We start from the raw sequence: 25,812 nt of genomic DNA, 5'->3' as shown, positions 1-25,812 counted from the left end.
GGGGTGATTTTATAGAGGTTTACAAAATTATGAGGGGCATGGATAGGATAAATAGACAAAGTCTTTTCCCTGGGGTCGCGGAGTCCAGAACGAGAGGGCATAGGTTTAGGTTGAGGGGGGGAAAGATATAAAAGAAACCTAAGGGGCAACTTTTTCACGCAGAGGGTGGTACGTGTATGGAATGAGCTGCCAGAGGATGTGGTGGAGGCTGGTACAATTGTAACATTTAAGAGGCATTTGGATGGGTATATGAATAGGAAGGGTTTGGAGGGATATGGGCCGGGTGCTGGTGGATGGGACTAGATTGGGTTGGGATATCTGGTCGGTATGGACTGGTTGGACTGAAGGGTCTGTTTCCATGCTGTACGTCTCTATGACTCAATGACTCCTCTTTAAGCACTTTCAATGATCGAGTTTCTAGGCATTCGTTAATCTCTGAGAGAAGAAATTCCTTCATATCTCAATAAGTCCCCTTGTTCTGTAACTGTGTCCCCTAGATTTAGATTTTCCTACTGGTGGAAAGACCTTAACATCGACCCTGACAAACTCTCTCCAAATGGTGTCTGTTTCAGTAAGGTCACCCCTCATTATTCTAAACTCTAATGCACCATGGTCTAAACAGTTCAACAGTTCTCGATTTGTCAGTCTCTTCATCCCAGAAACCATCCTAGTGAATCTCTTTTGAATGGCCTCTGACGCTAGCATATCCTTTCTTAAGTAACAAACACTATACAGTACTGCCAATAAAGCAATAATTCCATTTGCTTTCATAATTACTTGATACACCTACACACTAACTCTGTTTTCTTCACAAGAGCATCCAATGTCCACTGTGTTGTACCTTTTTGGAGTCTCTCTCCATTTCAATAATAGTCTGCCAATTGATTCTTCCTACCGAACTGCATGACCTCACACCTTCCTACATAAAATTCTACCTGCCAAGTTTTTGCCTATTCCCTCAATCGTCCCCTTTGCAGATTTCTTATGACCTCATCACAACATACCTTCCCATCTATATTTGTATCGACATCATTAAATAGGTGGTAAGTAATTGAGGGCCTTGGACTGATCCTTGTGGCACTTCACTAGTTGACTTTCCAATGTGAAAATTAATTTCAACTCTGAGAAGTGGTCAACCACTTCTCAATCTTAAAAAGAAGGTGACAGTGAGTTGCCTTCTTGAACTGCCTGCTGACTATTTGGTGTAGGTGCATCCACAATTCTGTTTGGCAGGGAATTCCAGGATTTTGTCCCAGCAGCAGTGATGGAACTGCAATATATTACCAAGTCAAGATGCTGAGCAGCTTGGAAGGGAACTTGCTGGTGGTAGTGCTCCCATGTATCTACCTCCCATTTCCTTCCAGACAGTAGTGGTTGAGAGTTTGGAAGGTGCTATCAAGAAACCTTGGTGAATTTCTGCAGTGCATCTTTTAATGATACACATTGCTGCTGCTGAGCTTCAGTGGGAAGAGAGTGGTTATGGATGCGTGCCAGTCAAGCACGCTGCATTGTTCCAGATGGTTTCAAGCTTCTTGTGTTGTTGGAGCTGCAATCATTCAGGTAAGTGAGGGGTATGCCATCACATTCCTGACTTGCGCCTTGTAGATGGCAGACGGCTTTTGAGGAATCAGAAGGTGAGTTACTCACTGTTTATTCCTAGCCTTGTCTCAATGGCAATTAGAAATGATCAGTGAAAACTGACCTTGCCAGAGAGAAAAAAATAAACTGCAAAGGTATCGTTCACTTGCAAATACTTATATTTATGGTATGAGATCAATAACTTGTCTTAGCAGTTATTATTACCAAAATCAAAATGAAACATTCTATATTAAATGTGGTTCCCCAAAGCCAGTGCAGTGTCCTAAGGTTGTTTATTGTGTGATCTATTCGGTTCTGAACTTAGTTATACCTGTAATCAGGAGCAGTCTTTCTCATGATTTCCTTAGGTTCGTTTCTCACGTCCTGAGAGTGAGCAAGCTCGACAACGTCGTATCCAGTCTTATGAGTTCCTGCAGAAGAAACAAGCAGAAGAGCCCTGGTATCACCTCCATTACTGTGGTGTGAAGGTGCGCTAAGTGTCCTCTCATTGTCAAAGCAACTATGCAAGACTTTAAATAATATCTTCCTGTTTGAAACATATTTTTTACATCCCATAATTTTACTTAAAGTAGATTTGTGTTAATATGTTCTCATTGCTTAAAAACAGTTTAGTTTTGTTTTATATGTAGTATTTAAGGAAGTGGCTATAATAATCACAAGAAAATGGAGTTCAGTCCTAGATTCTCCATTTCTATTCCATGTTTTTCTTAGGCTTCTTAATGTGTTCATTTTACTTGCCTTGTTGCTAAACTATTGGCACTTGATCTTTTGAAATTGTAGAAGCTTGACATTGTTAGATGTGTTTGTACTTGCTTAAAATCATGAACCTGCACCCTTTAGTGTGAGAATGGCTGGAGGAGTTTGACACTGGGCTTATATTCCCAGTCAAGGAGCCATTTTCATGAAGCATCTGTAAATGTTAAGGTCAAACAGGGTTGCTGTTGAATGGCTTTCGCTTTCCACTATGTGGGTTTAGTTGTTCTCCTTTTGGAAATAGAACCAAGTTATTTGATAACTTCTGTTCCCATTAGATCAATAATTTATATTTGTTTTTGAATACATTCTACCAGATATATTTTCAGATCAGCCATGATTTTACTGAATGGCAGAGCAGGCTCTCAGGGCCAAGTGACCTGCTCTGCTTCCTTGCTTGAAATTTGAAACAGATGAGTACCAGAAAAGGGAATTGATGAATACTGTGATTGTGACTAAAATTAATTTACTTTAGCGTGGACTAGTTGGACCAAATGATTGGTATCTATTCCGTATTTCCTGTGCATAGTCCCCCGTAAACTGGGCATTTCCTGTTGGAGTCTGATTGCCAATAGCTGTTATCTGTCTGCCCTTTTTAATTCCTGTCTCCAGCAATAGAAAATGAATTGCCCTGATCTATTTCAGTAATCATGTACCATTCTTATTAAATTCCAGAAATTAGTTCAGAATCTTTTAACAGTGTAGAGTAAAGATTTACTGACGGTGATGCATGGTAATTTTAAAGAGACAGGCCAGCACCTGCTCCCAGTAAAATTCTGTAATTATAGGTTCGCTACAAAACTAGCAAATATTGTCATTATTAAATTTTGTTGAACCATTCGGTAAATACCTTCCAGTATTTTTGACATAGCATTGTGTCGTCTCTATGATGTATTGTACAGTTGGAACTAGACACAAGAGGGCAGTGTTTCCTGTGTCTGTGACAGGCACAAGGTGGCAGTGCTTTCTGCATGTATGGTGGGGTTACTGATGATGTGTGTGTTGTGTATACAGGACAGCCGGTCTGAGCACGAGCGGCAATATCTTTTCAGTCAGCTGGCTGGCATGTTGGAGACAACCGAGTTAACTAAATCCCCAAGGTATGAGCTGGGCATCTGCAAGAGTTATTTACTTTAGCTATAGATAATATCACTTCATCTCAACCCCAATAAAACACATCCTTTTTAAATGTGTCTAAACCCACAATACTGTGGACACTGGAAATTAGAAATAAAATCACAAAATTCTGGAAACCTACAACTGGTTAAGCGTATCAGTGGAGAGAAGCAAGGGGTTAATATTCCTAATAAATTACTTTTAATTAAAACTTGGAAAAGTGAAAACATCTAAACATTTTAAACAAGTGCAGGTGGAAGCTGGGGGAAGAGCAGAAGAGAAGATCTGTGATATGGTGGATGAGGGGTAAAATCCAAAAGGTGGTGGTGGGCAAGGGAGAAAAGGTGGGTATAGACCTACAACTGCTTCTAGTTTCTGTTTGGAGAAGATGAAAATGGCAACAACAACAATCACGATAAGCACCTGCATCTGTGTAAATTGGAGCAATGGGTATTATTTGAAACTTGAACTGGGTTTTGAAATTGAATGATTGTAAAAGCCTAATCAAAAAGTGAGGTGCCTGTTTCTCAAGCTTGTGTTGACCTTCAATGGGATAGTGTAGGAGGTATAGATTAGAATGGGAATGGAGAATTAGTGATTGAGCAGTGTTTTAATAAACTTATAATCTATTTCCATTAGAAGACAATTCATACTCTTTCAAACTAAAATCTAAATTTTGTTCACCTGTTTTTGACTGATACTAATAGATGTCTGTTTTGCACAATTGGCAGAGGTTGCAGGAATTGGCAGAGGTTTGTCAAATCGCCCAATCCCCAAGTTTCAGAAGCAGCTGCTCATGCACTTGTGGGGGGCTATTGTTCCTCTTGCCAATTCCCACTTCCTGACTCAAAAGTGCTGAAAATAGCAGAAAATTCCACCAATTGTGATTTGCCAGCTTAAGCACAATGTGGTGGGAAGCAGAAAACTGGCAAGAATCAATTTTCTGGGGCTTAGGGATTCAGAGAGCAGCTGCTACTGTTCCTTCACTTCCTCACAGATAAGCTGTCAGCAGGTAGAGTGGAAGTGATGCAAGACTTGGGAAGAGCAAGAACAAAATTTTATTCACCTCCCAAACAGATCCAACAAACTAAATCATTTTCTTGTTACCCAGCATTAATTGATGGTACATTGTGAGCCAAGCTGGTAACCCATGGCTTTGGTTGAGCATCCTTCTTCCTGCATATTGTATTCTTCCTGCTCTTGATGCAGTTGCATACTTTCGCAGCATGAGAAAGCTGAACACCTAATGTTGTTAACTGAGACCCTCTCTGCTCTCAGACTGGGCATTAAATATCTCAGGGCACGATGATGTAGAAGAGCAGGGGAATTCTTTCTCCTCTTGCAGTGAACATTTATTCCTCAATCAACTTCAGAAAACAGATTACCTTTGTCATTGTTCCAATTCTTGTTTGAAAGAGCTTGCTGAGCTCAGTTTGACTGCTGCATTTCTTAAATTGCAGCTGTCATTGCACTTTTAAATTATTTTGTTGATTGAAATGCTTCGGTGTGTTCTGCATCATGACAGGTACTATATAAATGCATAGTTAGTCTGGTTAGTTAGTACTGGCAAGCAGCCTACTGTAGGATCACCACCTTGTTGACCCCCATCCCCTTTCACTGGATAATTACCTTGAATGAACCCATAGCTAATTTTTCATGCATCTCTTGAATAGTATGAAATTTCACTAAAATCACATGTAATCCAATTAACATGGAATGAGTTTTGTAGACCAGGACCCTGTTTGCATTGGTTTCTAGCTGGACTTGATCCTTTTTGACAATAACTGTTTGTAAAGATCTTTCCTTTCCTGTTCACCCAGTCTTCTGCAACATACGCCGTGATGAAGAAACAATATCTTTAATCAGTTTGCCTTTTGCAGTATATCCCTTGATTTAATCTACACCCTGAGAGTTTTTAGAGCAGCAGAATAAGCTGCCTGATTCACCATCCTTTAAAAAGCCGAATTGAGTTGTGAAGACTGTTGTGTGAATTTGAGTCTTTCCTTCTGATCTGTCATTGTTTCCTGTCTCTCTGCAGTGAATATTTATCCATGTTGATGCCTCCAGTTGAAGAAGAGGAATCGTAAGTCGACTCCTTTCCTTCATATCTTAGACCTGCTGGGCTCAAACCCATATTGAAATATAATGCTACCTCCATGCAATTTTTAAAATCATTCTCTGATTTGCAAATCTTTGCAGGTAAAGCTGCATTGTTCAGAGATTCAGCGATTTTGATTTTCTTTGCAGGAAGGTCCCTCTGGCCCCCAGTAATGTGCTGTCTATGGCCCAGCTACGGACTCTTCCCCTCACAGATCAAGTGAGGACCCTGATGAAGAATGGTGAGTGTTTTGTTACCATCTAGGGATGAGTTTTGTTTCTTGCATTACCCCAAATGCACATCAACGATCTGTCTGGCATCCCAACTTCTCCCTGTAAAATTGAGCTAACGCAAATCTCTTGCACATTTTCCAACTCACACCAAGCCCTATTCACCAATCACCCCTCTGCTTGATGACCAAATTGACACCATCTCGAATCTACAATTTTTGCTTACTATATTCTTCTGTGGCCTTGTCCATCCTTCTCTCTAATCTCTTCCATCCCTACAACATTTACAAATCTCTAATTTCTCACCTCTTATACATTCCTCATTTTTATCAATCCATTGTTGGCAGCTGTGCCTTTTATTTTCCCCAAGCTCAGGCTCTGGAATTGCTTTCCTACAGCTCTCCTTTTAAGATGCATCTTAAAGCTGTCTCTCTGACAAAGCTGCCTAATATCTCCTTATGTGGCTCAGTATCACATTGTCTGATGTCATTACTGTCAAAGGCCTAGGGATATTTAACTACATTAAAGGCACTATGTAAATGAAGGTTGTTGTGGTATTGAGCTGATAAATGGGTGATTTTTATAGTTCTGTTTAACCCCTCTCCCTTACTTCTGACGCATGGAGTCCTGGGGGCACTTGTCTGGTCATCATGGGAACTCTCCCAGTAAGCAAGGCTGTGTCCAGGGCACATTTTGTAAAATTCACCCTCTGTTGTTTGATTTGAATTTTATCTGTGCAAATGAGATTTTCTTTCTGTATGCATACATTGTGGTCTGCAGATAACATTGCTCACAGTAAGTTGAATACAAAGGTTATTTAATGTACACAGTTTTATTTCTGATGGACTTTATTTATTTCTTCCTCCCAAAATAGTGAAAGTTGTCCAGTTTGCAAATCTGATGGGTCTTCTAGGATCAGGAGTTGATTCCACGGCGGTCCTGCGCTGTATTCAGCAAGTGGCGATGTTGGTTCAGGGGTGCTGGGTCGTTAAAAGGTACATACTGACAATAACTCACTAGCTATTTAATTAATGCAGGTTCTCTTTGACAAAACTCATGTTTGTGGCTGACCAAATATGATCATCTTTGAACCAAATTGCATCAATGGAAGAGTCCTCCAGTGACCTTTATTTCCCCCAGGCTTCATAAGTTATTTAATTTCCCATGAGATGTTTATTTGGTACCAAACACAGTGGTTTGAGATCTTGATCCTGTCTATAAGTATTTTCAGCTAAACAATTACATTGATGCTGTTAATGAACAGTTAGCTGCTACAGTACATTTTGCAGCCTGTCTTTAGGTTGGGTGTACATGTAGCACCCTACTTCTCACTTAAGCAAGTTCCTTCACGATCAGTGATGCCTTTGGTGTATAATGACTTATGGTTTAAACCTACTGATTGCATATAACTAGGAGGTGGATGACGTGAGACAGTTAATAAGTTGTGTAGCATACTTTGAACTGAAGGGCGTGTTCCTTCAAATTCTGAGCAAGAGTCTCCTTGTTTGGAGCTGCTGGTTTAGAAATACATTACATGAAGGGATGTCACTAATCTGCAGTACCTTCAGAGTCACCTAGGCTGACTATACAGTCTGCACATCTCTCCAATACCCACTCCAGCTTGCTGTTCATTTTGGAAATCTCCAAACCCAAAGATATATTTTGCATATTTTCAACCTCACTTATCTACTTATTACCTGGTCCTTCTGTTTGAAACTCCTTGGGACAATTGCATCCAAAAGACCCCAGAAATACAAGATTTTGGAACTCTGTCTGCTCCGTAAATGGTTAAATCCCTGGAAAACTTTGACACATTAATGGATATCATTATTGAAGCCTTTACAGAGCATGCAGGTAATTGCTGTTGGAAGTAAGCCTTTAAATGTCCACAGTTCTGATTATGAACATTAAGACTGCAGCACCAGAGAAAATTTGTCTGCTGTCAGAACAGGAGGATGTTATCCTCCCTGTTTCACAATTTGATTACAATGGCTGATATTCCATATTCCTTAGCAAGCTCACCAGGAAAAAGCATCAATTTCAGCTCTTAAGTGTTCCGTTTATCTGTCCTTTTGCCGACTTTTTCAGTGAGCAGGTTCCAAACATCCACTACCCTTTGCATAAAGAAATGCTTCTTGACCCCTGAATGACCTGTGTCTGATTTTAATGCTTCCATATTCAGGACCCCTGGCAGAAGAAAAGTTCTCTCTGCTGTGTTTACTATGTTATCATTTACTCATCTTCAATACATCAATTAGATCATTGCACCCCCGTCCCCCTCCCCTTAGTCTTGTAAACTGAAGGGCACACATGCCCTCTCTAATCTCTCCTCCTAAATCTGTCTCTAGTTTCTGATGTCCTTCAGTGTAATGGAACCCATGACATAGATCACTCACCCCAAAGATCTAAGGGAGCTTGAGCTTGAAATCTGTTGACAGGATACTCAGGCTGATTATGTAGAGATCAAGAACCATGTCCTATCTAATTCACTGTTTGGTTATAGTTCTTCAAGTACTCCTAAATATATTTTCATTTCTCGTACTTGAGTAACATGTTACTCTCTTTGTTTGAGCAGTGATGTGTTGTATCCGAAGGATAGCTGCAGCCCGCACAGTGGAGTTGCTGCTGAAGTGTTGTGTAGAGGAAGGGACTTTGTTGTAAGTACACCAATATTACATGACTGCTTGTTCCTTTATTTAAGCTGAATAGAACAGAGAGGCTTGTATTTCTACAGTGCTTTTCATGACCATGGGCAGTCCCAAAGCATTTTACAGCTAGTCTAGTACTTTTGAAGTGCATGCATTTCAGCAAGCTCCAACAAACAGGAAGTTGATCATCAGATAATCATTTTTAGTAATGTTGGTTAAGAGATAAATATCTGCTGTGACATGATGGAAAAGTCCCTGATATTTGTCAAAATGGTACAGTGGGATGTATTAAATGAGGACAGAGTAGGGATCAAGTTTAAAGTTTCATCCAAAAGACAATGTTCTGACGGAGCAGCACTCCCTCTGTAAGGCGTAGAGGGTGCACGACAGACTTAGGGGTTGAAATTTCTGAAGTGGCATATGAACCCACAAGTTCCTCCCTCAGACAGACTGCTACCAGCAAAATTAAGCCTGAGACCCAATGGATCTGAGATTATTGCTGTTCATTGACTTGTTCTTTTCCAGTTCCAGTTCTGACATGTTCATTTCTATTAAAAGTTGAACAAGAGCTGACCTGTAAAATTCTGTTGCAATTTTATGAAGTAAAAATGCAAGATCTTTTACAGGTTTATCTTAATTAACAAGAAAGAGAAGTGAAAATGAAATGGCTAAAGTCTGGAGTGTTTCTCGACAGCACAGGTCACCCAATAAAAGTATTGAATTGGGAAACTGGCTTGAGAAATTATGTAAGCTGATATTCCAGGGTTGTAAAGAAAGAACACTGCACTGTTGAGCTGCCATTTTTCAGAAATGACATTAAAGCAAACCCTGTCTGCCCTTTCATATGATATAAAAGATCTTATGTGAATTCTTCTGAGGAGTTGCTGTTAGTATTTATCCCCAAATCCAACATCACTGAAACAGATTATCTGCTCATTATATCTCATTACTATTTATGAGAGCTTGCTTTGTGTTCATTGATTATCACATTATGCTTTATCGGTTAAAATGCTTTGTGATGCTCTGAGATTGTAAGACTGTTGTATGGGTGTTCTTTTGAAGTAATGAAATAAGTCATGAAGAAATTTAGGAATTTTACTTGTTCATCTTTGCTGTACATCTAAAATGTCATAGTTTCATCAATGCATTTATAGAGAGTTCACAACAGAAATGCTTGGCCTATGATTTTTCCAGTGTCAAAACAGATTTTGATTTGGTTCACCATTTTGTGAAATGACCTTGATATGTCTGGTGTGAAGCAAACCATAAACATATGATCTAATATTTGGACAATTTTAAAAGTCTTGTCTTTTTTTTTAAATCAGTCCTTGGCTTGGACCCGTCTCTATCCCTGAAACCTCCTTCAATCCTAAAACCCTTCTTACCTTCAATTCTGGCCTCGATTTCATTCACTCAAGCATTCAGAACCTTCCCTTCAAGTACCTTTGCCATAAACTCTGGAATTTTCTCCCTAAATCCCTCCACTTCAGGTTCCCAAGTTTTAAAATATGTGCATTGTGTTATCATTTCAATTTTATAGGTACCTTTAAATGTCCAAACCATTTTTAAATAAATGCTGAAAAATGTGTTGCTGGAAAAGCGCAGCAGGTCAGGCAGCATCCAAGGAGCAGGAGAATCGACGTTTCGGGCATAAGCCTGAAGAAGGGTTTATGCCCAAAACATCGATTCTCCTGCTCTTTGGATGCTGCCTGACCTACTGCGCTTTTCCAGCAACACATTTTTCAGCTCTGATCTCCAGCATCTGCAGTCCTCACTTTCTCCCATTTTTAAATAAATCCAAACAACATCCATGGGATGGATGTATTTGTTAATAATGTGTTAATTGATCTTGCTGATTTATGAAGTAGAGAAACTAATCAGCGGTTCAGAGGAATGCACTGAGTTCCAGAACTCTGAATTTATTACAGTGTGATTCTGAATGCTTAGAGACTGTAGGAGTATATGAGAAAACTGCAATCCCATTTCTGAACCAAAACACTGCATGGTATATATGGGATACATGATAAAACTGGCCATTTGGCGTAACCAGTCCATTACTATGTTTATGCCTCACATGTGCTTCCTCCAATCCTCCTCCCCTAACACTCGCTGTATTATCCCCTTGCTTGCTCGTGTTTATTTAGCCTCCTATTAAATCAAACTATTCACATCAACCACTCCGAGTGGTAGCAAATTCCACATTCCAACCACTCTTTGGGTGGCACAGTGGCTTAGCGGTTAGCACTGCTTTCTCACAGCACCAGGGACCCGGGTTTGATTCCAGTCTCAAGTGACTGTGTGGAGTCTGCGTAGGTTTCCTCCCACAATCCAAAGATGTGCAGGTTAGGTGAATTGGCCATGCTAAATTGCCCATAGTGTTCAGGGAGGAATATGTTAGGTGCATTAGTCAGGGATAAATGTAGAGAAATGGCTAATGGATTTGGGTGGAATACTCTTCGGAGGGTTGGTGTGGACTTGTTGGGCTGAAGGGCCTATTTCCACACTGTCGGGATTCTAATTCTAATTATACTTCTAATTTTCTCCTGAATTTCCCATTTGATTGCTTGGTGATTACCTCAAGTTTTATTTGAAGGTGTCTGTTAGTTCACTCCTCTGACTTTTTTCAAGAAAAAGCAAGTCTATTTTGTCCTTTTCAGGTGTGTCATGCCTCCTATTTCTAATGTCATTGGGAAAGTATAGGGTTGAAGAAATACTTGGAAAGAATGTACTTGCTTGATGAATTTGATGATCAGTTATAACTGGTTACAAACCCACCAGAGTGAACTGAAGCAACATAGGAGTATTCACAGCTCAAAACCCTGTCTTTCCTACAGATAGGAGCTGCAAAAATCTTCCACACTCAGCTTTGTAACCGTCAGACTCACTTCCAGCAAACACTTGGAGAGTTCTAGATTTCCATTACCTTTTGAAAAATTGTTTCCTGCCTTTGCTCCCAAATGGTTCAGCTCTAATTTTAGCATTATGTCCCATTGTTCTGAACTCTTCTTCCTTCCCCCACCTTACCGGTGAAACCGTTTCTCTCCATTTACTCTAACAACTCCTTTCACATTTTTAAGCTATCAGATCACCCCTTAATCTTCTCAAGTTAGGGAAATACAATTCATATTTGCATCTGTCTTTCTACGTCTTTGTCTAACCCCAGTATCACTGTAAAATTGGGTAGTTAAATTTAATTTTACTTTTTGTTGTTTCTCCTGTTGTAGATGTGGAAGTTTACACAGGATCTCTGGGTCATACGAAAAGAAGTAGCTGCTGTGATCAAGGTATGCAGCTCAGCAGATTCGCTGCTGACATTGAATTTAATTAAGCCCATGATATTTTCAGCAATGTGAAAAAAACAACCAATTCTATAAGATATATTTACAAAGCAAAATGTTGGACTGTAGTATTCTGCAAATATAGTATTCCTTTTCTCTCATTGACTCCTACATGCCTATCCTGTCTGGCATGTCTGTGCTATATATCCAAGCTCTCAGATCTACGCAGTACACTCACGTCCCAACACTGACAAAAAAGGCAAAGATTTTGACCAGTATTTATCCAAACTCATCATTTTTGGGAATTGATTTTTTTTAAAACAATGTCTGAATATAGTTTTATAAATTTATCGATACATTTGTGAGAAGGTGAGTCCTTAATATGTTCAGATATTGAGTGTTTAACTTTTAGGGTTTCAACCATTTTCACATATCAGAAGAGAACCATCATATTGTAATGAATTGTGCCATATTTCATCAAGAGGTTTGCTATTCGTGATGTACAGAATCCAGTCTTTTGGTGTTTTGCATTGGGTTTGGTATCTTCACCTTACAAACACCCTACACATGTTCAAATCTTTGTCATTCAGCATATGTAACGCTGATTTTTTAAATAGAACAGCATTTGATCATTATACTGAAGAAAGCCTGGCAAATCAACCTTATCTATTAATCTTTATCGACCAGCTCCCCCCTGAGGATGTGAAGGACTTTCTGGAGCAAATGGCAGTTCCACGTATCAACAAGGGCTGGGAGTTCCTGCTTTCCCCTGATGCAGAATTTGTGAAGAAGCATCCAGATGTTGTCCAGAGGCAGTACATGCTTTGGATGGGGATTCAGGCCAAGTAATTTTATGTTTCATTGGGGGTTTGGGGACGACATTACAGCTGTCATACTAGCCTTTAACACATCAGCTGCTGTATACTGACTTATTGAAGTTTGGATGGAATTGCTTGTCCAGTAACCATCGTTTGAATATTTGATGATGGACACAGTGACCTGAATGGGTTCTTTCCATGCTGTAAAAACACAATGACTCAGATGTGGTTTCACCTGTGCCTTGTATAACTAAAGTATGATATATTTACTGTTACGTTAAAAAAAACTTGTGCGAGAAAGGAAAGCATTCCATTGACTATCTTAATTACTAGCAAACTAACTTCTTGTGACTTGTACACTGGAACACTGAGAACCCTCTGTAGCTTGGAATTCTGTAGTCATTCTCCATTTAAGTAATACTGTGCATTCTTACACTCTGCATCTGCCAGTTTTTTTTTCCCTATTCACTCAACCAATTCAAAATCAGTCTGCAATTTCTTTGTCGTCTTCACAAAATACTTTTCTGCCTGACTGGTAATTGTACCTTTTCCCTGACCACTGCCCAAATCAGAAGATTGTATCTTAAAAGGTGTGACCGCTCTAACAACCAACAAGATATATATACCCTGTCAAACACAGTGTTTTGAATTTTAATTGAAGTAAACATGCTTTTCAGCTGCTGCTGTGCAGCTTTTGCAACATTTTTTTTTAAGCATTCCTCTCATAGATAGTCACATTTCCAGCCTAGTGACTTGCGCAGTAACTACTGTTGGTTACTCAGTTGTCGAATGGAAAAAGCACAAAAGATTCCCAGAGCTGCAAGTTTTCTCTGCTTAGTCCCACCCTGTAATAACAAATAACATTCTATCCTACCCAGCACAGTGCATCCCATCACCAGGACACCGCCTTTGCTTTGTGGTTTTACATTATACCAGGGCGATGCTGTTGCTATGGTGACAGCATAGATCTGTGGCGAAACAGTTAATATGATCAGACTGTCTGTCACTCCACCCTTGAGCCTTTAACAGGCTACTGCATGCTTCAAATTGTTGCCCTGCATTCTATCAAAATACATCGTCCTCTTTTCCATTTGTTTCTTTCACATCACAAAAGTAGGAAGTTTATTTTAATCATTTAATTGCATGTTGCACAGATAATCTTATCTGTGTAGACTTTTTTTTTCTCCAAGTTGTGACACTGGCTTTTTCAGTCCCACAAGAGCACCATTGTGGCAGGCTATTGAGAAGCATTGATAAGAGTCAAAGCTCATTCTCTGTTCATTTCATCAGGGAGATGAGTATGTATTTTAGCAAGAGAAAACAGACAAAACATTTTGGTTTTAATCAAGATTTCTCTACCACACCTCCTAGTCATTTTTAGATTTTTGATTTCCTCCTTTACTGCCTGCTGCATTGGATGAATATGGCATGTTCCAAGCAGTTCCTTTACACTTTGTATGAGAAAAGGACACATTTTAACACACTTTCAGCTACGCTGTTGGTGGGATGTAATGAAGCTTGTAGACGCTGTCCTTCAGAATTACTGATAGGGGCTTTCTCCCATTGAATTATTTCCCTAGCAGCAGAATCCCTGCCTTATAAAATCTGAATAGGTTTGGTAAAAGAAAATTACTGAAATTTTTTTTTAAAAAATATGCTTGTTGAGAGGAGAAGAGTAATTTGACTGCCCCTCCTCTGTTCAAGCTTACTGGCAATCTAGCTTAAGACCTACTGTGTTTTGACTTGATTTATCCTTGGAATCTTCAGTTTGCTGAGTAGCTTCCTTCTCTCGTCTAATCATAGAGATAGGAGATGCAGACCTGGAGCTTACTGCCCAGCAGTGTTCAACCAAGTTATCTATTTTATTTCTGTTAGTGAAACAGCTGATAGAATAAAATGTGTGAAGGTGCTTTACCAGTTATAACTATGCAGGATTTTCCTCCATTTGCAGGTTAGAGAAAGTGTACAATCTGGCCAAGGAAGATGTGATGCCAAAGAAACCCATCTCTCAAGCAGGTAAAAATAGCAAGATACTAGCCTACTTTAAATCACTGGATGGATTTAATTGATGATAAATGTAAAAATGACCAGTCTTTCCTTTTATAGTTAAATAGAACAAGTTCTTGTTTTAAACATTAAGGTCAGCATCAGCAATACTGGTCTCCAGTGAAGAAAATATTCAGATTTAGGTAGGAATTATAGGATTTTTGAATGTTTTTGCGATGACATTTGCAATTCTGTCCATTTTTTCTTCAAAATCATAAATAAAATTAGTAATGACTGCAATTTGCAATCAGACATGTTCATTCAGACCTTCTAATAGTTGGTGAGGTTTAAAATATTATCCCCAAATAAAAAGCAGTTTATCTCCAGTTTATTCCCAAATGGAAGACTCTAGCACATCTCTGGATTATCTGATTGGTCAATTTTGCAGTCACATGCTCATCAAAATCCAATTGCAAAGGCATGATATCTTAGACCAAGTAAAGGTGACATTTAAAGACTTGCCTGAAATTGTCTTGTCATTCAGCCTCCATGTAACAAGTTCTCAGTCCACCCTGTGCCAGTTGGGTACAAGTCAGGAGTGATGGAATGCTCTCCACTTGCCTGGATGAATGTAGCTCCAAAAACACTTGAGACTTGACACCATCCAGGACAAAGCAGCCTACTCAATTAGTACCACATCCACACACATTCACTTCTTCCGCCACTGCAGCAATGTGTTTGATCTGCAAGATGTACTGCGAAAATTCACCAAGGCTCCTAGAGACAGCACCTTCCAAACATTGGACCACTACCATGTAGAAGTACAAGGGCAGCAAATACATGGGGATACCAAAACCTGCAATTTCCCTTAAAAGCCACTCACCATCCAGTGTTGAAAATATATTGCTGTCCCTTCATTGTACATAGTAGGAACCCTGGAGTCCCCGTCTTTTGTCACTATGGGTTTACCTACAGCAAACAGATTGCACTGGTTCAAGAAGACAACTCACTACCATAAACCACCTCAAATAAATGGGGTGAATTAGTTAATAAAAACTCCTGACGGAGTAATGTGTTAAAAATAAAATTTGCTCAACTTGTAATTAATTAAAATTGGGGGCTACACAAATTAATTAGACTTGGTTGAGATTTCCTCTACAATCGAAGAAAACATCCACTGTGGAGCCTCTGGTAAAATGGGCACCATGCAGTTTTCTGGCATGAAGGCCTGTAACCTTCAGAGGAGGAATGGTGAATTGGAAAGTGATGTTATAGTGACAGTATCATTTTGATCAAAGGTACTGTGAGCAATTCTATTCTCCACATTACAGAAAGGATATACTAGAGAAGGTACAAAAATAATTCAAGATTATACTAGATATCACTACAAGGAAAGATTGAAACGACTGGAGGATTTTACTTTAGAAAAGACCAAGCATGACCTAATTCAGAATAAATTGAAATTGTGATGGGCCTGATAGAGTAAAACTATTAAATGTATTTCCACTTGTGGTGAAGAACAAAACTTGAAGGCTATCAAGCATGACAGTTTTAATAGGAATTTAACAGGGTATTTAGAACATATTTCTTTACCCAGAATGATGAGAATGTGCACAGTGTGGTTGGAGTGAATATTATAGTTGAATTTTAAGAAAAGCTAAATAGTGCCCAAGGAGAAAGAAATAGGTAGGTATGTATATGGAAGAGGTGAGAAGATGTTCATACAAGTATAAACTAGTTGTGCCCTAATGGCCTCTTTGTGTTGTAAGTACTTTGTAAAAGAGGAAAAAGGCTAGCAGCAATCTGCAGCTTGGTGCAAATTGACCGAATTGTCTTTGCTTTGTTACATGCACCTTTGCCAGTGGTGGTGTGTGGGGAGCGCAGGGTGGCCGTGGCCAAAGAGAGAGTGCAAGGTAATCAGAACGTCCTAGAGAACAACTACCGACGGCGAAAGTCTTCCCACGTGGTAGGCACGCGAGCTCCAGAGGACACCCCACTTGCTATCAAGATCAAAGAGGAGCCACTGAGTGAGGAGGAGCCCATGGACACGACCTCCGGACTGGGAAGCAAGGCAGCCAATGGGGTCCACTCGGACGAAAGTTCTCGCGACTCAGCAGATTTGCCTGTTGAGTGCCAGGGGGCTCGGAGTGAAGTTGTAGCAGCAGAGCTAAAAGAATTTGTGCGGGGGACACTCAGGAAACATTATGTACTCAGTTTAAGTGAGCTGAAACGACTGTTTAACCTGCACTTGGCCAGTCTGCCCCCTGGCCATATTTTATTCAGTGGCATTTCAGACCGAATGTTACAGGAGACGCTTTTGGACTGTGGATGCAAACAGATCTTGGTGCCTGTGAGTATCTATATATTGCATTATAGTTACAATAAACTGCTGGCAAATACATTTGTGACTGTAGGAGAGTTGTGTATGGAGTTGTTAGGCTTCTGGGAGCAGGTGGAAGCAGAGCAAACACAGATTATCCTAGAAATTTGAGGGGCTCAGATGGGATAAATAATGAGACATGTTTCCAGTGACTAATAATAGTTAAAAATCACACAACACCAGGTTACAGTCCAACAGATTTATTTGGAAGTACAAGCTTTCAGCGCACAGCTCCTTCATTGGGTACCAAATAATTGTTCTGAAAGATAGCCTCCTGTTGTAATGTATAAAATTTGCCACCCTATTTGAGCACAGTAAACTTCCATGATCAGCAGTTAGGTAAATAACCTGCTGATTTATTTCTGGTGGTGACTGAGAGATGATTATCAGTCAGGTCAGCAGGGAAGAATACCTCTTCTTTGAATTGTATCATGAGATCATAACCGTAAACCTCTCAGGGGCCAATAAGACCTGTCCAGGTGGCTGTAAAGCTGGAAACTCATTTGAGTTGAGCTGACCTGTGATACCCTTCACTGCCTAATTACCATCTTTATTTTAATGCTAATCAAAATATTCATTTGAACCACACCTAGAAACACTGAAACCCCAGGTGGTGGAGTTGGAGGCAGTAATGACTTCCAATGAATTGGGAAAATAACTAATCATTTTAAACAAGCTCCTTGTGTTATAGTCACTTAGCAAAGGAAACAGAAGAGATAGGATGAAATAGCGCAACTTTAACAATGATATATTCAAAAAGTGAATTGGCAGATGGCAGTGTCTGTTGGGAGGCTCTTGCCTGAAATGTCGATTCTCCTGCTCCTCGGATGCTGCCTGACTTGCTGTGCTTTTCCAGCTCCACACTCTTGACTCTGATCTCCAGCATCAGCAGTCCTCACTTTCTCCTAGATGGCAGTCTTAATTTCATGCTGCGTTCTTCTACATTTATATCCTTTTCTTCAAGGTGAATCTGTCAATAGAAAGCAGTGTAGGCAATTTTATACCTTCCCATCCTCACCAGGTTCTTAAGTTTTGAGTAATAATGGACTGGGTAGTTGCTGTTGCGAGAGCTGCTTATTAGGGAACTTGCCACCTCCTCACTGTTTTGGTTTTACTGAAATTTAAGTACCCTACACCAGGAGTCAGATTATGTAATGTTATCTCACCTCCTTGCATCTCTCCAGCAATAGAAGCCTTCAGGGTTGCCCTTCCAGTATCTGTATAGATACCCCTTTATCAGCCGCAGGCCTCTACCAACACTAATTATGGAAAGAAAAAAATTGCATTTCTCTAATATCTTCCAGAACCTCAATGCCCCAAAAGATTTTACAACCAGTGAAGGTCTTTTTAATGTGTAGGCAACATTGTAATGTAGGGGGAAAAGCAGCTAATTTATAATCACAAAGTTCCCACAAACAGCAAAATGATAATGAACAGATAATCTGTTTTTGTGATATAAATTGAGGGCTGCATATTGGCCAGGAAGCTAAAGAGACGACTTTAGAACCATGCTAATGAGTCTTCTCCCAAAGGGAGATGTTAGGGCCTTGGTTCAACATCTCATCCAGTAAACATCACTTTCTAAGAATTGCGTGAGAGTGTCAGACTTAGATTTTGTGCTTTAGGTATCTAGTGACAGCTAGATTCACTAACAAATGTGGCCATAAAACAGTCTTATAGTCAAAACTTTATTTAAAAATCTGGCAATAATACAGCATCTGGGAAGAGTTTCTACATTTCTTTGTTTCCAACATGGAGGTCCTCTATTCAGCTGCCTCTGGCTCCTTGTCAATTGTTTATGCTTCAGAATGCTGTCATCTTTTGTTTAGATTCGATTCCCTACAGTGTGGAAACAGGCCATTTGACCCAACAAGTCCACACTGACCCTCCAAAGAGTAACCCGCTCAGATCCATTTCCCTCTGACTAATGCGCCTAACACTATGGGGCAATTTAGCATGGCAATTCACCTAACCTGCAACTTTCCACAGCTTTGTTGCTCCTGCTCCCACCAACATCTTGGGAATTGTGTGCAGATCAATAGAATGAACTTAATTGAAAACTCTCTTTCCCTTAAAGAGAATTTAAACTTGTGCAATAACAGAACAATTTAAGTAAAGGAACAGACATATGACTAGAAGATGACAAGATAAGAGATGGAATGCAGCAGGTTTTCATGTCAGACCTTGCATGTTATCTGAGCTGAGAATAGGCATTCTTGGCTTTTAACAGATCATAACTGCGTAATGTTTTAAATTATTGATGCTAATGGTTGTGCTGAAGTGTCGTGTGCTGATGATGCAGTAACCCAAAGATCCTTATCGAACAAATGCCCGCCGCATTGAAATTGATATGTTAATCTTTCATTTGGTTTCAGATTTGTCAAAGGCACTGTTTTTTTTAAAATGGTCCCAGCTATTAAATTGATTTCTTTCCCTTATTGTCTCAATGAACCAATGCACTTCACTTGAAGCGTGGTAACTATTGTTATATTGTTACATTGGTGAATGCTGCCATTGCTTTGCACACAGCAAGCTCCCACGTTCTGTGAGAAGATTCTGTATGTATGTTGATGATGGTGGGTGTAGTCTGAGTACAGGAGTAATCCCTGCTCATTTTCTGTGCCGCAGGACTTTTAGTAGCCATCTCAGTCTCTGGAAAAGGCAAGCCAGGTTTTGGGTTGATGTCATACCCAGCAAGTGGCCCTTGTTCTCCTTCAGTTCTGTGCTGAAGTACCAAACCTAGTTGTGTGCCAGAAGACTGCTGCAATTCAAAAAGGCAGCTCACCACCACCTCAAGGGCAACGAGGGAAAGGCGGTAAATGCTGGCCAGCCAGCAACTCCCACATTCCATAAATGAATATAAAAAAGGGCTTTGAAGCCACAATCTTCCAAATGAATGAGAGAAGCAGCAGATGATCAAGAAAAGGGGATGAATTACTTTAGATGTATTTAAGTGTAAGCTAAATATAGCCCTACCAAAGAGCAAGCAGAGTAACAGTGGGCCAAGTGGGCTCCTCATGCTGCTGTGTGCAAGAGAAAGCTGGATTGATGAACTGAAAGTTTAAAATTAAAGAGAAGTGATTTGGACAATTGAGATATGTTGGGATTAGTACAGGTATAAATGTTGTTTTGGAGTATGTTTGAGATATATGTTTATGGTCAGTCAATGATATTCCTAATGTTTATATATTTCCCCTTAATTTGCGAATAGTTTGAGAATTGACCACATCTCAGATGATCATTTCAACTCGATGTAGTTTTAATTTGACCGAAAATCATGTTCAGTCTAGTTAGAGATGACTCAGCTTTAGTCAAGTGAATGCACGTCACTGGGGAATGATTGTTTGAAATGCAGATGGTTGGGATGCCTTTGGCTTCTTGGCTTTGTGTCATAAAATTAACCTTGCAACACCACAAATACTTCCACATAAAATTAGTTGGAGTCTTCACTGCAGGGTTGCAGCTATTGATATGAGTCAGTTTTCAGACAGTGCTCAATTGATGAGTATTGCTGCAAGGCATTTTATCAAAACTTTTTATTTTGTACTCCTCAGGACAATTTGCAAGAATATCAATTTTAGGGAGAAACCTACATTTATATTTACGACCAGAGATTGGTTAGCAGGTGGCCTCTAGTAAAGATGTCATGGAGAATGCATCATTTAACAATGATTGAAAGTTAACAGCCAGGCTTAGTTTAAATTTTGAACAGGCAGAATGACTCTGGTCAAGGCATTGCCTGAAAATAAACCAGTGAATAGCTGGCATCGATTATGTTGAGTTGCAGTTCATGTGCTGTGCCTGTTTCATCATATACAATGCCTCTTTCAACTCAACACAGTAGTTGATGACCATTCACTGGTTTATTTTTCAGGGCAATGCTTTGACCAATCACAGTTAAATTGTAGGTTTAAAATTTAAGCCAAGCTTGTCAGTTAACTGTCAACTACCATTGACTGATCTATTTTCTATGGAAATGTCTGTACCAATCAGAATCCACCTGCCAACCAAGCAGCACTCTTGTCACATGCAATATAAATGTGGATTTTCCCTTGAATTGGTTTTCTTGTGAATTGTCCAGGTAAGTAAAGACAAAAAGCTTGACAAAATGACTTTTTCTCTCAATTAGAGGCATAGAGATATACAGCACAGAAACTGACCCTTCGGTCCAATTCGTCCATGCCGACCAGATATCCCAACCTAATCTAGTCCCATGCCAGCACCCGGCCCATATCCCTCCAAACCTTTCCTGTTCGTATGCTCGTCCAGATATTGCAATTGTACTGGCCTCCCCCACTTCCTCTGGCCACCATTCCATACACATACCACCCTCTGCATGAAAACATTGCCCCTTGGGTCTCTTTTATATCTTTCCCCTCTCACCCTAAACCTAAGAGAAACTTCTTCACCCAGAGAGTGGTGGATATGAAATGCTCTTCCCCAGAAGGCAAAGTCTCTGGATACTTTCAAGAAAGAGATGGACAGAGCTCTTAAAGATACTGGAATCAAGGGTTATGGGGATAAGGCAGGAACAGGATACAGATTGTGGATGATCAGCCATGATCATAATGAATGGTGGTGCAGGCTTGAAGGGCCAAACGGCCTACTCCTGCACGTATTGTCTATTGTCCAAACCCTCTAGTTCTGGACTCTCCCACTCCAGGGAAAATACTTTGTCTATTTATCCTATCCGTGCCCCTTGTGATTTTATAAACCTCTAGAAGGTCACCCTTCAGCTCCGACGCTCGAGGGAAAACAGCCCCAGCCTATTCAACCCCTTCCTATAGCTCAAATTCTCCAACCTTGGCAACATCCTTGTAAATCTTTTCTGAACCTTTTCAGGTTTCACAACATCCTTAGGAAGGAGACCAGAATTGCACGCACTATTCCAAAAGGGGCCAAACCAATGTACAGCCGCAAACGTGACCTCCCAACTCCTGTACTCAATACTCTGACCAATAAAGGAAAGCATACCAAATGCCTCCTCCACTATCCTATTTACCCGCAACTCTACTTTCAAGGAGCTATGAACCTGCACTCCAAGGTCTCTTTGTTCAACAACACTCCCTAGGACCTTACTATGAAGTGTATAAGTCCTGCTAAGATTTGCTTTCCCAAAATGCAGCACCTTGCGTTTATCCAAATTAAACTCCATCTGCCACTCCTCAGCCCATTGGCCCATCTGATCAAGATCCCGTTGTAATCTGAGGTAATCTTCTTCGCTGTCCACTACACCTCCAATTTTGGTGTCATCTGCAAACTTACTAACTATATCTCTTGTGCTCACATCCAAATCATTTATATAAATGACAAAAAGTAGTGGACCCAGCACCAATTCTTGTGGCACTCCAATGGTCACAGACCTCCAGTCTGAACAGCGACCCTCCACCACCGCCCTCTGATTTCTACCTTTGAGCCAGTTCCATGTCCAAATGGCAAGTTCTCCCTGTATTCCATGAGATCTAACCTTGCTCACCAATCTCTCATGGAGAACTTTGTCGAACACCTTACTGAATGAGGGCAGAGCCGTTGATGTGATCTATATTCATGAGTTCTGCACTGCCAAACAAAATTTATATTAAACTATTCTTGCCCAATACTTGTGGCTAATCATATTACATTGAAAGGGGTCAGAATTTAATTGATAGACATAGTTGATATCCAGTCATGTTCCAGAGTTGTCTGTGTGGTTCCAAATCATTTCCATGCACGTGGAAAGAACTGCAGATATTTTAACAACTGATGTGGGTTACTTTTTCATGCTCTGTTCTATGCTTTGTGTTTGTAATGGTCAAATTGATCTTGGGGACTGAGGAAAATATGCTGATGGTAATCAAGATTCAGGTTTGCAGCAGGTGTTGGGCTTGTGCTTTGCCTTCTGTGGGTACCTGCTCTGGCATCATAGTGCAGCTTTGTTTTCTGCTGCTGCCGTGTGTGCCGGATTGTGGCAGTTTGCCATTATTGGGAAAACAGCTGTTTAATTTTTACAATCTGATACGGTGGTTGGGCCTGTAATCAATGCTAACACTTGCCCAGGCATTGAGTGATGCCAGTCTGCTACCCCCTGCAGAATCACTGCTGATTAACTCCTGTGCTGTGAGCTGAGGAAGTGGAGCATCATTCATTTTGACAGCTGAAACCTCCTGAGATCTGACTGTTGGGCTAGAAAGATGCAAATTAACTGAGAAGCACACTAGATCATGTTTATAAAATTTTTTATAATACTTTCCCATATAGCTACAGCAGAATCTCATAGCCAGGTCACTGGCAAATATTTTGTATTCATGGTTGGGATGAAAGCATCGCTGGCTAAGCCAGCATTTATTGCCCATCCCTAATTGCCCAGAGGGCAGTTAAGAGTCACGTGTAAACCAGACCAGGTGAGGATGGTATTTTCCATCCAGACAATCAACAATAGTTTGATCATTAGAGTCTGAATTCCAGATTTTTCTTGAATTCAAATTCTGGCTGACCCGACCATCGACCAAATTGGGATTGGAATCCAGGTTCCAGGGTCTCTGGATTAACATCAGTTTCTTTTGTAAGCTTATTTAGCCCTCGCTTGAACCTTCCCAATTTCTAATCTCTAATTAATTTAAAGCCCTCTCTACAGCTTTAGTTACTTCACCTGAGGAGGTGATGGCCCAATGGTATTATTGTTGGATTGTTAATCAAGAGAGGCACAAGTGAGGAATGCAGATGCTGGAAATCAGAGTCTAGATTAGAGTAGTGCTGGAAAAGCACAGCAGGTCAGGCAGCATCTGAGGAGCAGGAAGGTCGATGTTTCGGGCAAAAGCCCTTCATCAGGAATGAAACAGGAATGATTTTCCTGCTCCTCAGAAATAATTTACAGACCATCAGTCTTCATTGTACAGGACCCCAATAACTTTCCAAAAGTCCTAAAAGGGTTTAAAGAAGGGTACAAAATAAATATAATAACCATCACGAGAAAATACTGAGGGAAACTAACTAAACTAGAAAGTGATATATCAGCAGGAAGATACTGACTTTATCCTAGAATTTTAAAGGAATTAGCAACACAGGTAGTAGATACACTGGTAGCAATTAGACATGAATTCTTAGACTCTGGAACCGTGGAGGATTACAAAGCTGCTGATGTAACATCCTTATTCAAAAAGACAAGGAAACAAAAAAAGACAAAAGGCAAGTAAAGGCCACTTAGCTTAACATTGGTCATTGGAAAAATGATAGAATCTAATATAATGGATGTAAAAAATTGGGCATTTGGAAATATACAATATCGATCAGAGTCAGCATGGCTTCATGAAAGCTCGTCTAGCAGATTTATCAAGGTTACCTCTTTGGGGAGATAAAGGAGACCAGAAGATGGTAACGTCTTTGGATTTCCAAAAGATGTTTGATAAGATACCAAGCAAAGCTACTCAAACTAAGGGCTTATGATGTTGGAGTTGTATATTAGCAAGGATAGAGAATTGGTTATCTAATAGAAGACAGAGAGTTGGCATAAAGAGGCATTTTCAGGATGGCACCTTGCACTGTGGAATGCCACAGAGATTGCTGCTTGGGCTACAATCATTTACAATATGTAAATTACTTGGATGAACAGCACAAATGTAATATAGCCAAGTTTGAGAAGACACAAAATAGGTGAGAAGGCAAGTAGTGAAGATGACAAAAGTCTACAGAGGGATGTAAACAGATTAACCAAGCAGACAAAAAACTTGACAGATGGAATATTATGTGGAAAATATGAGGTTATGCATTTTCACAGTAAGAATAAATGAACTGAATATTATTTAAATTGAGAGAGTTTGCAGAAAGCTGCAGAACAGGGAGATGTGAGGTCCTTGTGCATGGATCACAAAATAAAATAGTGAAGACAAAAGGACTGGAGCAAAAAATAGGAAGATCTTGATAAAACTGTACAAGGCACTAGTCAGACTATATCTGGAATTCTGTGAACAGTTTTGGTCCCCTTGTCTGAGGAAAAATATACTGGTATCTGAGGCAGCCCAGAGAATCACTGCACTCATAACAGGTATGGGCATAATTTCTTCAGAGAGCATGACTAGCAAAGGTTTAGACGGATATGAGTCAAACACGGATAAATGGGACGGGTTCAGTTTGGGAAACTCAGTCAGCATTGACTAGTTGGACCGAAGGGTCTGGCTATACAGTAAGACTTTGAGACCCTGAGGGTGTTAACCTGGTACTCATTGGAGTTTATAAGAATGGGAGAAACCTTATTGACCAGGTTGATGCGGAAAAGTTGTTTTTCCTTGTAGGAGAATCTAGTGCCTGAGGGTATAATCTCAGCAATGGGTTACTCACTTAAGACAGAGATGTAGAGGACTTTTTCTATGGTGGCTTTGAATCTGTGAGATTCATTACCGCAGAGCGCTTTTGAAACTGGGTTGTAAAGTATATTCACTGCTGAAAGAGAGAAATGTTTAACTAGTGTGGGAATTGAGGTCCTTTGGGATAAGACAGGAAAGTAGAGTTGAGGATTATCAGATCAATGTGATCTCATGGAATGGTGGAGCAGACTTGATGGGCTGAATGGGCTTCCTCCGCTGCTGTGTTATATGGAGGTTTGGTAAATGCACATGCTCTTTCATCCTTGTATACCATTGTGCACTCTGCTCTCATGTGGCCAAGTCCTGGTTCTTTCTCTCACAATGTCTAACTCACTCGATTTGCCCTCTTTTCTTCTGAGAGTCATAGAGATGTACAGCATGGAAACAGACCCTTCAGTCCAACCCGTCCATGCCGACCAGATATCCCAACCCATCTAATCCCACCTGCCAGCACCCAGCCCATATCCCTCCAAACCCTTCCTATTCGTAAACCCATCCAAATGCCTCTTAAATGTTGCAATTGTACCAGCCTCCACCACTTCCTCTGGCAGCTCATTCCATACACAT

The 25,812-nt window shown here is 40.2% G+C and overlaps 1 protein-coding gene across 2 annotated transcripts in view; it reads left to right on the top strand.

Annotated features, from left to right (window-relative positions):
* Positions 1-25,812, top strand: part of polr3e (polymerase (RNA) III (DNA directed) polypeptide E) — a 68,563-nt gene that overhangs the window by 29,814 nt on the left and 12,937 nt on the right. For both annotated transcript variants that reach the window (XM_043711413.1, XM_043711412.1), the window contains 10 exons: positions 1,947-2,066; positions 3,367-3,452; positions 5,507-5,551; positions 5,716-5,807; positions 6,671-6,791; positions 8,372-8,453; positions 11,669-11,728; positions 12,410-12,567; positions 14,492-14,556; positions 16,389-16,876. In XM_043711413.1, coding sequence (XP_043567348.1) covers positions 1,947-2,066; positions 3,367-3,452; positions 5,507-5,551; positions 5,716-5,807; positions 6,671-6,791; positions 8,372-8,453; positions 11,669-11,728; positions 12,410-12,567; positions 14,492-14,556; positions 16,389-16,876 — 1,317 coding nt within the window. The remainder of the gene's footprint in view (positions 1-1,946; positions 2,067-3,366; positions 3,453-5,506; positions 5,552-5,715; positions 5,808-6,670; positions 6,792-8,371; positions 8,454-11,668; positions 11,729-12,409; positions 12,568-14,491; positions 14,557-16,388; positions 16,877-25,812) is intronic.

The sequence above is a fragment of the Chiloscyllium plagiosum genome, chromosome 21, assembly GCF_004010195.1.
Source record: "Chiloscyllium plagiosum isolate BGI_BamShark_2017 chromosome 21, ASM401019v2, whole genome shotgun sequence".
NCBI lineage: Eukaryota > Metazoa > Chordata > Chondrichthyes > Orectolobiformes > Hemiscylliidae > Chiloscyllium > Chiloscyllium plagiosum.
This window is presented reverse-complemented; position numbering and strand designations above follow the sequence as displayed.